The sequence below is a fragment of the Hippoglossus hippoglossus genome, chromosome 13 (genome assembly GCF_009819705.1).
Source record: "Hippoglossus hippoglossus isolate fHipHip1 chromosome 13, fHipHip1.pri, whole genome shotgun sequence".
In the NCBI taxonomy this organism is placed as follows: Eukaryota; Metazoa; Chordata; class Actinopteri; order Pleuronectiformes; family Pleuronectidae; genus Hippoglossus; species Hippoglossus hippoglossus.
Genome location: NC_047163.1, coordinates 9,645,614 through 9,659,921, shown reverse-complemented (window position 1 = coordinate 9,659,921; position 14,308 = coordinate 9,645,614). Strand labels below are relative to the sequence as shown.

The 14,308-nt window shown below is 42.4% G+C and overlaps 3 protein-coding genes across 3 annotated transcripts; all 3 read left to right on the top strand.

Annotated features, from left to right (window-relative positions):
- The first annotated feature begins 445 nt into the window (after positions 1 to 445).
- LOC117772825 (extracellular calcium-sensing receptor-like) lies at positions 446 to 3,453 on the top strand. Its single transcript, XM_034604334.1, has 6 exons — positions 446 to 563; positions 648 to 936; positions 1,019 to 1,774; positions 1,848 to 2,075; positions 2,182 to 2,305; positions 2,457 to 3,453. The coding sequence occupies exons 2-6, from the start codon at positions 682 to 684 to the stop codon at positions 3,353 to 3,355; spliced, it is 2,262 nt and encodes a 753-aa protein (XP_034460225.1). The 5' UTR covers positions 446 to 563; positions 648 to 681; the 3' UTR covers positions 3,356 to 3,453.
- Positions 3,454 to 4,684: 1,231 nt separating this feature from the next.
- Positions 4,685 to 8,584, top strand: LOC117773118 (extracellular calcium-sensing receptor-like). Its single transcript, XM_034604816.1, has 6 exons — positions 4,685 to 4,896; positions 4,984 to 5,272; positions 5,450 to 6,256; positions 6,349 to 6,576; positions 6,966 to 7,089; positions 7,674 to 8,584. Exons 1-6 carry the CDS (start codon positions 4,685 to 4,687, stop codon positions 8,582 to 8,584), a joined length of 2,571 nt encoding a protein of 856 aa, XP_034460707.1.
- Positions 8,585 to 9,292: 708 nt separating this feature from the next.
- Positions 9,293 to 12,500, top strand: LOC117773219 (extracellular calcium-sensing receptor-like). Its single transcript, XM_034604938.1, has 6 exons — positions 9,293 to 9,438; positions 9,526 to 9,811; positions 10,003 to 10,827; positions 10,914 to 11,144; positions 11,331 to 11,454; positions 11,587 to 12,500. Exons 2-6 carry the CDS (start codon positions 9,560 to 9,562, stop codon positions 12,498 to 12,500), a joined length of 2,346 nt encoding a protein of 781 aa, XP_034460829.1. The 5' UTR covers positions 9,293 to 9,438; positions 9,526 to 9,559.
- The last annotated feature ends 1,808 nt before the right edge of the window (positions 12,501 to 14,308 follow it).

The window sequence follows — 14,308 nt, the reverse complement described above, 5'->3', positions numbered from 1 at the left end:
TAAAGGTCCCAGTCCAATTAGAAAACTATAACTTAAACTATGACAGTGGATTGACTTAATTTTAGTTTTGTATTTTCTCTTTTATTTTCTGTTGAACAGTTTGTAGCAACACAAAGTAATTTATCCGTAAAGTAATATGTAACTATGCCTGCCATCATTCAGTTACTCTGTACTGACATTTTATGGCTATGCCCAATCAAAACTGTCATATCACACTTATCTCTGATTGGTCACTAAGAATTCAGCGAGCCCTGTCGTCATCTAAGATTATAAAAGTCACATTCAGGTCTGTTTTGACCTCAACATGGGTGGCGGCGCCCTGTCAGGTTCTGGGAGTAGAAAATGTCACCAGTGAAAACAGGAGTGGTTTTTGTGGGGCTCCTGTTTGCATTTGCAGCAACAGAGGAGGAAGCTCCTGTCTGTCAGATACTGGGGAGTCCAGAGATCCCCCTGTTGTCTAAAGAGGGAGATGTGACAATCGGGGGAGCCTTTTCCATCCACAGCAAAATTGCACAACCTCCACTTTCTTTTACAGTGAAACCAACACGCCTCACATGCTCCAGGTAATTGCGGGCACTGCATAACAATACTTTCTGATGATGTATTTCACAGTGTACAAGTTTGTATTTTGCTGTTTTTTGTCTCAGTGTCAACCTCAGGGAGTTTCGATTTGCCCAGACCATGATTTTTGCAATCGAAGAAATCAACAAAAGTGACGTCCTTCTTCCCAATGTTTCTATCGGATACCGTATTTATGACAACTGTGGCTCAACATTATCCTCGATGCGAGCGGTGATGGCCCTGATGAACGGCGACGAGGGGACGACAGGAAAGAGCTGCTCCGGTCAGTCAGCCGTTCATGCTATTATCGGGGAGTCTGAGTCTTCGTCGACCATCGTGCTGTCACGCACTACAGGACCATTCAAAATACCAGTGGTAAGTCGCAGGTCCATGTGGATTCATACGTTTATTATGTGCAAATCCTCCCTGTTCTGTCACTCTTCTTCTGAATTCCCAGATAAGTCATTCAGCTACTTGTGAGTGTTTGAGCAACAGGAAGGAGTATCCCTCTTTCTTTCGAACCATTGCCAGTGACCTCTACCAAAGCCGAGCGCTCGCCCAGCTGGTCAAGCACTTTGGCTGGACGTGGGTCGGGGCAGTCAACAGCGACAGCGACTATGGTAACAACGGCATGGCCATCTTCCTCGCTGCAGCCCAAGAGGAGGGCGTCTGTGTTGAGTATACGGAGAAATTTCACAGGGAGGAACCAGAGAAACTGATGAAAGTGGTCGAGGTGATCCGTAAGAGCACTGCCCGGGTCATCGTGGCTTTCCTGGCCCACGTAGAGATGAACAACCTGCTGGAGCAGCTGAGTCTCCACAACATCACGGGCCGTCAGTTCATTGGTGTGGAGGCCTGGATCACTGCCGACAGCCTTGTGACTCCGACCAGCTTTACTGTGCTGGGAGGTTCACTGGGCTTCGCTGTGCAGAAAGCCAACATCAGTGGCCTGGAGGAGTTTTTAACCAAAGATTTCTGGCAGGGAGAGTTTAAGTGCAAGGAGGGACACAACAACAGCATGACAGGAACTGCACCTTGCAAAGAAAACCACAATCTTACGGAGCTGAAATATTATGATCATGATGTGACGGAGCTGAGATACTCCGGTAACATCTACAAAGCCATCTATGCTGTGGCTTATTCTCTGCACAGCATGTTAAAGTGCTCACAAAGTCAGGGATGTGACAGGACGGTGAAGGTTACACCCTGGCAGGTAAATTCAAGTGACAACTTAACTTTCTCAGACTTGTAACTCAATTTACAAAAATGTGTCTTTGGCTTTTCAGGCAGTGGAGTCTCTGAAGCAAGTAAACTTCACGATTAAGAATGGGGAGCAGGTGTGGTTCGACAGCACCGGAGCAGCTGTGGCCCTATATGAGGTGGTAAACTGGCAGCGTAGATCAGACGGGTCGGTCCACTTCAAACCTGTTGGTTACTATGACGCCTCCCTGCCCCCTGGACAGAAGTTCGTCCTCAAAACTGAAGCTATAATGTGGCCTGGAGGAAACACAGAGGCAAATATGTTAACTAAGAGTCACACCTGAATGTCTGTATGGCCTTGTAGTTCTGATGTATTGTGGAAATAAACGTAACTTCTTCGTTTTTGTCTTTGATCCAAAGCTGCCGGTGTCAGTGTGCAGTGAGAGCTGTCGTCCAGGAACTCGTAAAGTCCTTCAGAAAGGAAAACCTGTCTGCTGCTACGACTGTATTCCATGTGCAGAGGGAGAAATCAGCAACACCACAGGTGCTGCAAACCTGATACATGGCAATATGAACACACTGTTTGTTAGCTCACAATGCATCATATTAAAGTTTGCTGTGGTACAGGCTTTCATTCGTGTTTTCAGGATGCCACATATTGGATTGCAATAATGGTAACATTATTTCTATTGCAGATTCTAATGGATGCAAAAAGTGTCCTGAAGAGTACTGGTCCAATCAAAACAGAGATGCTTGTGTTCTGAAAAATGTCGAGTTCCTCTCCTTCACTGAGGTTATGAGTAAAACACTTGTGTTTTTCACTGTGTTTGGTGTAGTTCTTACTTTGATTGTGGCAACGCTATTCCTGATCAATAAGGACACTCCCTTGGTGAAGGCCAACAACTCCGAGCTGAGCTTCCTGCTGCTCTTCTCCCTGACTCTGTGCTTCCTGTGCTCCCTCACCTTCATCGGCCGGCCCTCTGAGTGGTCCTGCATGCTGCGACACACTGCGTTCGGCATCACCTTCGTCCTCTGCATCTCTTGTATTCTGGGGAAAACTATAGTGGTGTTAATGGCCTTCAGGGCGACACTTCCAGGCAGAAATGTGATGAAATGGTTCGGGCCTGCACAGCAGAGAATCAGTGTTCTGTTGTTCACTCTGATACAGATTGTGATTTGCATTCTTTGGCTGACAATCAATCCTCCTTTTCCCTTCAAAAATGTAAGCCACTATAAGGAGAAGATCATTCTTGAGTGTGCCCTTGGATCACCGATAGGCTTCTGGGCTGTGTTAGGATACATCGGACTCCTTGCTGTCCTTTGTTTTGTACTCGCTTTTTTGGGTAGAAAGTTACCTAATAATTTCAATGAAGCTAAATTGATCACCTTCAGCATGTTGATATTCTGCGCAGTCTGGATCACATTTATTCCAGCTTACGTCAGCACTCCTGGGAAGTTCACTGTGGCTGTGGAGATATTTGCTATTTTGGCCTCAAGTTATGGGATTCTCTTCTGTATATTTGCACCTAAATGCTTTATTATTGTTCTCAAACCTGAATTGAACACAAAGAAACATCTGATGGGAAAAACATGATCATAAACATGTTATAACCATATTTAAAAAATGTGCCTATTCATTGAAACATAAATGTTAACTTAGCTTTCTTTAGACTTCTCATTCAATTCATCATCCTGGACTGGCAGTCAAACATTTAATATATATATATATATATATATATGATTTTATGATGTATTGAATCATACCTATATAACCATACAGACAATAAAATACATTTGAGTTTAAAAATGTAATCTTGTTTTATTTCATATGAATAACATAAAACAATAACAACCTGTCTCTTTATTGTAATTATCACAACTAAGGTTTGCACACTTGTCCTTTTCGTGCACATTAACGTCACACAACTGCACAAATTTGAATAAAGATATATAAGATATATATGACTCCTTACATTTTTTGCTCTATACTGTTGATCTAGGTGCAAAGCCAAAAGCATGTGGCACAAGTGCATTTAGGACTTGTCCAAATCTTAATGTATCTTGTTTTTTGGCAATAATATGCAATAAAGCAATATGAGTGCCATCACCTTATATCTTTAACATCCCGTTGCACTTATCATCACAACGTCCACAATACTTCCTGCACTGGTACGGCAGCCTAGGAATAGTGACCTGATATATTTCATTAGAATTATTTTTTTATATAATCACACATAATATCAGCTAAACACATTCCCAACTCTCGGAAATGGTTGATGAAAGACAATGTGAGTTGATAGTGATTCATTGGCCATTTCCTTTGTACTAACCCCGTATACCAAAACTAATCATACAGAACCTTCTTCACTTGAGGGTCAAGTGCAGTGTAAGGGAAGTAAACACTTGTGTATTAATATAGTAGAAAATGCTGTGGTGTCAAAATATTTTCTATCATGTTTTCAGTATCTGTCTGTGAAGCTTGATTATTGTTGTAGCTGCTAAATTAATCTTTAAAAGGTAAAAAAAAAAAAACATTTGGGCATTTCTACAGATCCTCTCCTCATTATCAAGTTCGTTTTCTACAGTTTTTATTTATTTACCTTTTTCCTCTACTTAATGTTGTGCTGCTTAATTGCACTTTACAACTATAATTATGTTGAAATGCTATATGTCCCTCCTCATCACATCTCATTACACAATATAATTTACAGCTAACGGTAATTATGACATAATGGTGTGGTTGAATGAAGAACATTAAAGCGGTCTGACGTCATGTCACTGTCATTTGATAAGAGGACCTCTGTTATTTATGCATAATTATAAAGCTCTGCCCAGCAGCTATGTGTTTTGGTCGATGATAGAATAAGTCATCACAGGTAACAGCTTTGTGTGTACACACCTGTGTGCCTCTTATTTGCACTGGATGAGTGACTGCGTCCATACAATGTTGTTGTGTTTGCTTTTTATGGGAGCCCTCGGAGCAGAGGAAGATTGTGAGATGCTCGGGAGCCCGGAGTTTCCTCTGTTATCGAAGGCAGGAACTCTCACTATCGGCGGGGCTTTCTCAATCCACAGTCAAATCTCAAATCCTCCACTCTCCTTCACAGACGCTCCACAGCCTCTCAAATGTTCCAGGTACTATTTGACGTCTCCTTTCTCATTTGTTAAGAAGTTAAAATCACATATTGTCTGAAAACATGTCTTACTTTTTTGTTTTTTTAGGATAAACCTCAGAGAATTTCGTTTTGCCCAAACGATGATTTTTGCCATTGAGGAGATCAACAACAGCAATTCTCTACTGCCTAATATCTCAGTGGGTTATAAGATATTTGACAGCTGTGGTTCAACGCTGCCCTCAACTCGTGCAGTGATGGGTCTGATGAATGGGGAGGAGAGGACTTTGGGAAAAAGCTGCTCCAGCCAGTCATCTGTTCAGGCCATCATCGGAGCCTCTGAGTCCTCCTCGACTATCGTGATGCTACAAATGTCGGGGGTTTTCCAAATACCAGTGGTAAATATTTGCACATTTTATCTTGCTTTATTTGGAAACTCTTTCCGTGAACTGTACTTTCAACTAAAGCTGAATTACTCATTTCTAAATTTGGGATTAAGGCTTTTTGTCCTTTAATTTCAATAGCCACTGAAATGTCCTTCGTGTGTTTTTGCATCCCTCCTTTTTTGCTATTAGATCAGCCACTTTGCCACATGTGCTTGTCTGAGTAACAGAAAGGAGTTCCCCTCCTTTTTCCGCACCATCCCGAGTGACTACTTCCAGAGCAGAGCCCTGGCCCAACTGGTGAAGCACCTTGGCTGGACGTGGGTTGGGGCAGTTAGGAGTGACAACGACTATGGTAACAATGGCATGGCGACGTTTATCGCAGCCGCAAGTCAGGAAGGGGTTTGTGTTGAGTACTCTGAGGCCATATCGAGAACGGACCCCAGTGAGCAGGTTGCCAGGGTGGTCAGAATGATCCGTGGCGGCAGTGCAAGAGTGTTGGTTGCTTTTCTCGCCCAAGGTGAGATGGACGTCTTGCTTGAGGAAGCTGTGAAGCAGAACATGACCGGGCTGCAGTGGGTGGGCAGTGAATCCTGGATCACAGCAGGTCATTTGGCCAATGAGAGGTACTCTGTCATCCTGACAGGATCTCTGGGCTTCACCATTAAAAAGACAAAGATCACAGGCCTGAGAGAGTTTCTTCTGAAGGTCCACCCACGTCAGGACCCTCGGAATAATCTTCTGAGGGAGTTCTGGGAAGCAACCTTTGGCTGCAGTGTCCAATCCAGTCTGCACGGTCAGACCCAGTGCTCTGGTTCTGAGAGATTACAGGACGTAGACAATCCTTTCACAGATGTGTCAGAGCTGAGGATATCTAACAACGTCTATAAGGCCGTGTACGCTGTGGCTCATGCTTTGCATAACATGTTAAAATGTGGACTTGGTGGTGAAGCGGCGAACCAGACGTGCACATGGAAAGATAATTTAGACCCAAAACAGGTATAAGGTTGCCTTCATGACTCAGGCCAATGATATAAATAATATATGATTCCCTATTCTTAAACTTAATCATCACTCTTCTCTACATGTAGGTTGTAAAACATCTCCAACATGTGAACTTCACTCTTCAGTCTGGAGAAAGAGTGTATTTTGATGGGAATGGAGACCCTGCTGCCACGTACGAGCTGGTGAACTGGCAGAGAAACCGAGCGGGAGATACTGTGTTTGTGGCTGTGGGGAGTTACGATGCGTCGCTACCAAGTGGAAAACAGTTCACCATGAATGGATTAAACATTACATGGGCGGCTGAATCCCTCAAGGTACATCAAAAGTCTAAAGTGATCATTACGGAGCAGATTGAGTTTGTGTGTTGTTGGTGGAGGATGCAGAGACAGATGTGACAGGGTCTAAATTTAAGATGACAGCATTCACATTGAAATGAAAAAAATGAATTTGATTTTATTGTCACGTCTTTTACTGTAGATTTTGTCAGACTGACGTTATGTGGTTCCTGATTCATCTTAGAAATCAAAATAAATCTTCAAAATCAACATTGGACATTGTCAAGTTTCACTTATGATTCATGTGTAAGATCAAGGTCTAAATCTCCAACTTGAGGTTGACGAATAACATTTAAAGATCATTCCCTATGATAAATGACCTAAACTAAATACAAACTGTGACTGTTGGTGTTGTGTTGTTGTTGCAGAGGCCTCGGTCTGTTTGCAGTGAGAGTTGTCCGCCAGGTTTCCGCCAGGCTGTAATTAAAGGTAAACCCATCTGCTGTTTCTCCTGCATCGCCTGTGCTGCTGGAGAAATCAGCAACTCTAACAGTGAGTGAACACTTTCCTAATAATCAGTCAATGTGTAATTTCCTATGTGAATATGCATGTGTGTGTCTTCACCCAACAGACCCCATAGAAATGTAGGAAAAATGAATTGATTTGATTTTCTTCTAAATTTTTCTATTAATTATTCCTTTCTTGATTTTATCTGGTCATTAAATGCATATGTTCTTTCAACATGTGAGACTGTGCTTTTGTAAATAATGATCAAATGAGTAATTCCTTATGACTGATGATAAAATAAATTACGTCATAGAAATGGCTATTTCTCCTTTAAATTATTGGTATCATTTACAACAACATTTTCCTCATAATATGAGTTTATGATATGTCTTGGATTTTTTAAAGAAAATAAAATGTGTTTAACGATTAAAGAATAATAAATGGATAGAATAAAAAATTTAGATCTTGTCACATTTAACCACATTTCTTGACAGTTTTCACATAAAATTTTGTGTTTCCACCCCCAAAAGCAAATACAAATCTCTTGGACTTTCCCTTAATACACTATATATGAGTGCTATTCCAACTTGCAGCTCACATCATTAACACGTTTCATGTTTTTCATTCAGATTCTGCGGAGTGTTCACGGTGTCCGCTGGAGTTCTGGTCAAATGAGGACCACAGCCAGTGTGTTCCAAAGGTGATCGAGTTCCTGTCTTATGGAGAAACCATGGGGGTCCTCCTCACCGCCTTCTCGTTATTCGGAGCAAGTTTAACTCTAGTGGTGTCGGGTGTTTTCTTTCGGTTTCGTCACACACCTCTTGTTAAAGCCAGTAACGCTGAGCTGAGCTTCCTGCTGCTCTTCTCCCTGACTCTGTGCTTCCTGTGCTCTCTGACCTTCCTCGGCCGGCCCTCTGAGTGGTCCTGCATGCTGCGACACACAGCTTTCGGCATCACCTTCGCCCTGTGCATGTCTTGTGTCTTGGCTAAAACCATAGCAGTGGTGGTGGCCTTTAAGGCTACAAGGCCTGCAAACACTGTTCTCCAGTGTTCGGCACCGCTTCAGAGAACCAGCGTTCTCAGCTGTACCTCACTACAGGTCTTGATTTGTGTACTGTGGTTAACGCTTGCACCGCCATTCCCCTACAAAAACACAGCCCACGCCACTGAAAGGATCATTCTGGAGTGTGACGTGGGTTCACCTATAGGCTTCTGGGCTGTGCTGGGGTATGTAGGACTCCTGGCTGTGCTGTGCCTCATCCTTGCTTTTCTGGCTCGAAAGCTGCCCGATAATTTCAATGAGGCTAAGTTCATCACATTCAGCATGTTGATATTCTGTGCAGTCTGGGTCACTTTCATCCCAGCTTATGTCAGCTCTCCTGGGAAGTTCACTGTGGCTGTGGAGATCTTTGCAATTCTGGCCTCCAGCTTTGGTTTGCTTTTCTGTATATATGCTCCAAAATGTTACATTTTAATACTGAAACCAGAGAGGAACACTAAAAAACATATGATGGGGAGAAACCAGTCAAGATCACAGTGAATGGGTTGGAATAGTAAAACAATAAAGATCCAATAAGTGGTTTTGCAAATATTATTAAAGGCAACAGTTTCAATGAATTGGCATCATCATTTAATGCCTGAAAAGGTAAAAATTAAAAAAAAAAAATACACTGCACTACATGTTTAAAACTGTGCATTTGTAAGTGAAATACAGATGCATGAGTTAAAACATCAACATATGTCTGATGAAGATATTGTTTATTTTCCTTCTATCTGTGACATATTTGATGTAGAAAATAAAGTTTAGCTGCTGTCAAAACCTTTAGCTTCCTTTGTGATAGTTTTGCTTATTTTAAAGACGTTATCTTCTGCATACAAGTCACCATAATGATTAGGCTGGAATGATACAATTAAAAATACAATACATAACAACAGCTCAGATATCCCCATAGACACGTGCATATTTCTGATTGTAAGGAGTTGGTAATGCAAAAAAGAAAAATATGACTAACAATTGTGTTAGGCCTTCTAACAGGTCAACAAATCTGCCAGTCACACCACAAGGGCTGTCATTGGTGGAGAGGAACAGTGCCTGAGGCTTTGTGTTGAAAGAAAAAACCTTATAAAATACTCAGAGTCGGTGGTTTGATCTGGGAGACTTGGGTGGTAAATACTGTGGTGAACAATGATGCTGCTGATGGCAGATCTGCTGCTGGCTTCCCTTCTGGCTGTCAGAGGAGAGAAGCCTGTGTGTCAAACATACGGGACAAAAGAACTGTCTCAGTTTTCTAAGGAGGGGGACATCAGCATTGGAGGCATTTTCTCCTTCCACCAGAACCCAGTCAGTGTCAGTCCAGAGCTACAAGTCAACTCAGGAACGATCCGGTGTGAAGGGTAAGGTTGCTCCAGAATGTGTTGTGCTTTAATGTGTGTTTCACAGTCCTTGATTTTGACAAATTGTACAATCTCTCCTGTTCTCAGACTGGACCCAGGTGAGCTCCAGTATGCCTACACTATGATGTTTGCCATAGAGGAGATCAACAACAGCTCAGAGCTGCTGCCGGGCGTGACGCTGGGCTACAGAATCTTTGACTCCTGCCCCAGTATCCCTCTGTCCATCAAAGCGTCACTGAACCTGATGAATAGGTATGAGAGTGGGGAAGGCAGATGTAACAAACTCTCCAATGTGCATGCTGTCATAGGGGAAACCACATCCACCTCCACAATAGGTATTGCACGCACCATGGGACCCTTCCATATACCTGTGGTGAGTGTTTTGGGGGGTGCACGCCTTCCACACACATCAACTGTCAAGTAAATATGTGTTGTTAAATTAGGAGTAATATAATATTTGAAAATGCTTTATTACATGTGTGATTCCTATCAGGTATTCATGACCTAATGATTTGCAGAAATGTGTTGACAACTTGCAATTTCTCTCTGTCACTTGTGTTTCAGATCAGTCATTCAGCCACTTGTGCATGTCTTAGTAACAGGAGAGATTATCCGTCCTTCTTCAGAACCATACCCAGTGACATTTACCAGAGCAAAGCATTGGCAAAGCTGATGAAACACTTTGGCTGGACCTGGGTTGGAGCTATAAGAACCAACAGTGACTATGGAAATGGTGGCATGGCCACATTTCTGGAAGCAGCTGAAAAGGAAGGTGTGTGTGTTGAGTATTCTGTGGCTATTTATAGGACCGACCCCAGAAAGTGGTTCTTGGAGGTGGTTGACATTATCAAGAAATCCACCTCTAAGGTAATAGTGGCATTTGCAGACGGCACAGACCTTGACATCCTTATCAAAGAGCTTCATGCTCAGAATGTGACAGGCCTGCAGTGGGTGGGCAGCGAGGGCTGGATCACCTATCGCTACATTGCCTCTCCAGTGAACTACGCTGTGGTCCAGGGGGCTGTGGGCTTCGCGGCACTCAACGCTCACATCCCTGGACTGCAGGAGTTCCTGGCGAGCAGCAGACCCTCCACCACACCAGGCGACAGGGGACTGGTGGAGTTGTGGGAGAAGGTGTTCAGCTGCACCTTGACTCCCCAAGCAGAGGCTCACAGTCAGGGTTCAGTGGCAGCCTGCACGGGCACGGAGTCCCTGCGGAACACAAACACGCGCTTCACAGATGTTTCAGATGCCAGTCTGATGAATAATGTTTACAAGGCCACATACGCTGTGGGTCATGCACTGCACATGCTGTTTACATGCACAGATGGACAGGGGCCTTTTGAGAATAACACTTGTGCTGACAGGGAAAATATTCAGACCTGGCAGGTAAACATATCCAACAATATTCCACCCTTAAAACCACTGTGTATTTATATATCAAGCAGTTAATTAACATCACTTTGTCTCTGCAGGTGCTGCATTATCTGACCCAGGTCAATTTCACCACTAAGATCGGTGAAAATGTCTTCTTTGATGAGCTGGGCGACCCTGTGGCACGTTACGCGCTGGTAAACTGGCAGATGGATGAGACAGGTTACATTCTCTTTGAGACCATCGGCTACTACGACGCCTCCCGACCTGAGGGTGAACAGTTTGAGATGAAAAGAGACGTGAAGGCCATCTGGGCAGATGAGAACCTTGAGGTAGACGGCCTGTCATAATGAACATATATAACGTCATTGTGAATTTAAACTTCTTCATTTTTACCATGAATAATAAACAGCTAGTAGTTAGTAGAGGTAATTCATTGTTGCTTGGATTCATTACCATAATAACATGTTTATAAGTCTTAGAGTTATAACTGTTTTGATGCCGTCACTGTGATGCAGGTGCCGAGGTCCATCTGCAGTGAGAGCTGTGGGCCGGGGACCCGCCGCGCTTTTGTCAAGGGCAAACCTATCTGCTGTTTTGATTGCATCATCTGTGCTGGCGGGGAGTTCAGCAACAGGACAAGTGAGACAGCAGGATTCCTAGCCTTTACTCTAGCGCTCGCCGTGTTTCTGTTGGGCAAAATCACTGCCGGCACTTTGCTGGTCTACCTGAAGATGTGCGTGCTCTACAGCCTAAACGTATTTATGCTTTCAGATGCAGTGAAATGTGACAAATGTCCCCCTGACTACAAGTCCAACGCGGAGAGGAACAGCTGTGACTTAAAGGCCATTGAGTTCCTCACATTCAGAGAACTGATGGGTATTCTGCTGGTCAGCTTCTCTGTCTTTGGTGCCTGCCTGGCGATGACTATAGCCCTGATATTTTTCCACTTCAGGCAAACTCCCATTGTCAGGGCCAACAACTCCGAGCTGAGCTTCCTGCTGCTCTTCTCCCTGACTCTGTGCTTCCTGTGCTCCCTGACCTTCATCGGCCGGCCCTCTGAGTGGTCCTGCATGCTGCGACACACTGCGTTCGGCATCACCTTCGTCCTCTGCATCTCTTGTGTCCTGGGGAAAACTATAGTGGTGTTAATGGCCTTTAAAGCAACTCTCCCAGGTAGAAATATGATGAAATGGTTCGGGCCTGCACAGCAGAGAATCAGTGTTCTGGCGTTCACTCTCATACAGGTTGTGATCTGCATTCTTTGGCTGACAATCAATCCTCCTTTTCCGTTCAAAAACACGCACCACTATAAGGACAAGATTATACTGGAGTGTGCGCTGGGATCAGCTGTCGGCTTCTGGGCTGTGTTAGGATACATCGGACTCTTAGCCATGTTGTGTTTCGTACTTGCTTTTTTAGCTCGAAAACTTCCTGATAATTTCAACGAGGCTAAATTCATCACCTTCAGCATGTTGATATTCTGCGCAGTCTGGATCACATTTATCCCGGCATACGTCAGCTCTCCTGGGAAGTTCACTGTGGCTGTGGAGATATTTGCCATCCTGGCTTCAAGTTATGGAATGCTGTTTTGTATTTTCTTACCAAAGTGCTACATCATTTTATTAAAACCTGAGGAAAACACAAAGAAACATTTGATGGGTAAAATGACCTCGAGATCTCTTTGAGTTTTCTGTTATAACAACAATAACAATATATTTATCATAATTTTTCTGCGTTTCTTCGTAGTTTATACATGAATCATATATATTATAATGTTATTATATTATACAGATACATTTACAGCTCACACAGTAATTATAAGAAATGACTTAGCTGGTTCTTTCGATTAAATGTAAAAAGTAAGTTGTAGTTTTGCACAAAAATATTCTTTAACTCATGTGACTTGAACTAAACTAAATATATATATAAACACAAACAAGACCTGGAGAGTGGCACTGAATTATTTTCATGTGACTTGCTTCGATACATTTCTTTTTCTTTGCACCTCCTATTAATATATGGATATTTAAAATTGTTATTAAAATTGTAATAAAACTCAAATGTTACACAAATTATCCACTGATTTTGTGTTGCTCTTTACTTCCATGAAAATGTGTTTTTCTTAACCCCTTGTTATGAGTTTTCATAAATCATATGAAAACACTAAGCTGTACATATAACAGACACATAAGTTCACAATGTGTCAGTCCCTGTGATTGATTTATGATTTAAAGTGTAAACAAGCACAAACCCTCAATTAAATATCAACACAAACTAAATACTTTGACCCACTGTATGATAATTATATGACATATGATATTTCAGCCCCATAGAAAGATTCAATGAGTTCTCGTTGGCCCAAATGTCAGTTTGGGTCAAACCAGTTCGGCCTCTATGTAGATCTGCTAATGTATGAACTGTTATACATTCAGTCATTAATAATTCCTTTGTGACTTGTATTGTTCATAAATAAACTATATACTTCATGACCTGATATGAAACGGATCAAATTTGTTCAAGCCACAGAACCAAAGACATCCACTGGGATACACACTACGACACTAAAGCCCAGAAGGGTGAGAACTTTCATCTGCAAATAATGATTAAAATCACTCTTGCATTAGATACAGTGTGAATCAAATTGGAAATATGGTCTGGGGAGACTCTGAGGAAATGGACACCGCTCTGTGCACAGCTAGGTTACGAAAATAAAAATAAAAGTGTTCAGTTCCGGCACAGAAGTATTTAGACAGAGGAGTCATCAGAAAACATCAGAAAGACAAAGTTAGGGAACCGCCTGGTGAGCACAGGAGAGTAATTGCAGCTAACCAGCAGATGGTGGAGTCCAAAACCGAGATTAAAAAGAAACACTTTTTTTACACTTGTTGTGTAAGTAACTCTCTCCCCCGTGTGACTCCTAACATGAAAAACAGCTACGATGATATTGTTTAAAGTATGTTACACTTCGCCAAGTTGCCAAATGCTTCTGTTGATGGAGACTGAATATTTGTAATAAAGAAGTTATTGCACAGTTATAAGAAGGAGCCTCTCTGAAGTCATTTTTTTATCAACTTTATATACAGTTAGCTTTATCATTCTGTTTAATGCAAATGTAAATTTGATTACTTATCACATAATATTAAAACAAAGTTTATTTTAAAATGGGGGGGGGGGGTGGAGTTGCACAGATGTGAATGTTATTATCTGAAACACTCACACAATGTATAACAGTAAATATATTTAAAAAAGGATATAACCCTAAGCTCTTCTCGTCCTTTGGCACCTCCCTCCTCTTGCCCCACCTCGCAGGTCCAGAGCGATGAATCATCACGTTCAGTTACAATTTTATATGCTGCTCATAAATGTATAAATACCAGTGCAAAGCGTCTGATTTAAACTGTGGCACATGTGATGCCACCAAGTGGTTTATTTCTCTAAGGCAGAATGACGTCCATTCAGAGGTGGCCAGAACAAGGGTGGGCACTTTTACAGC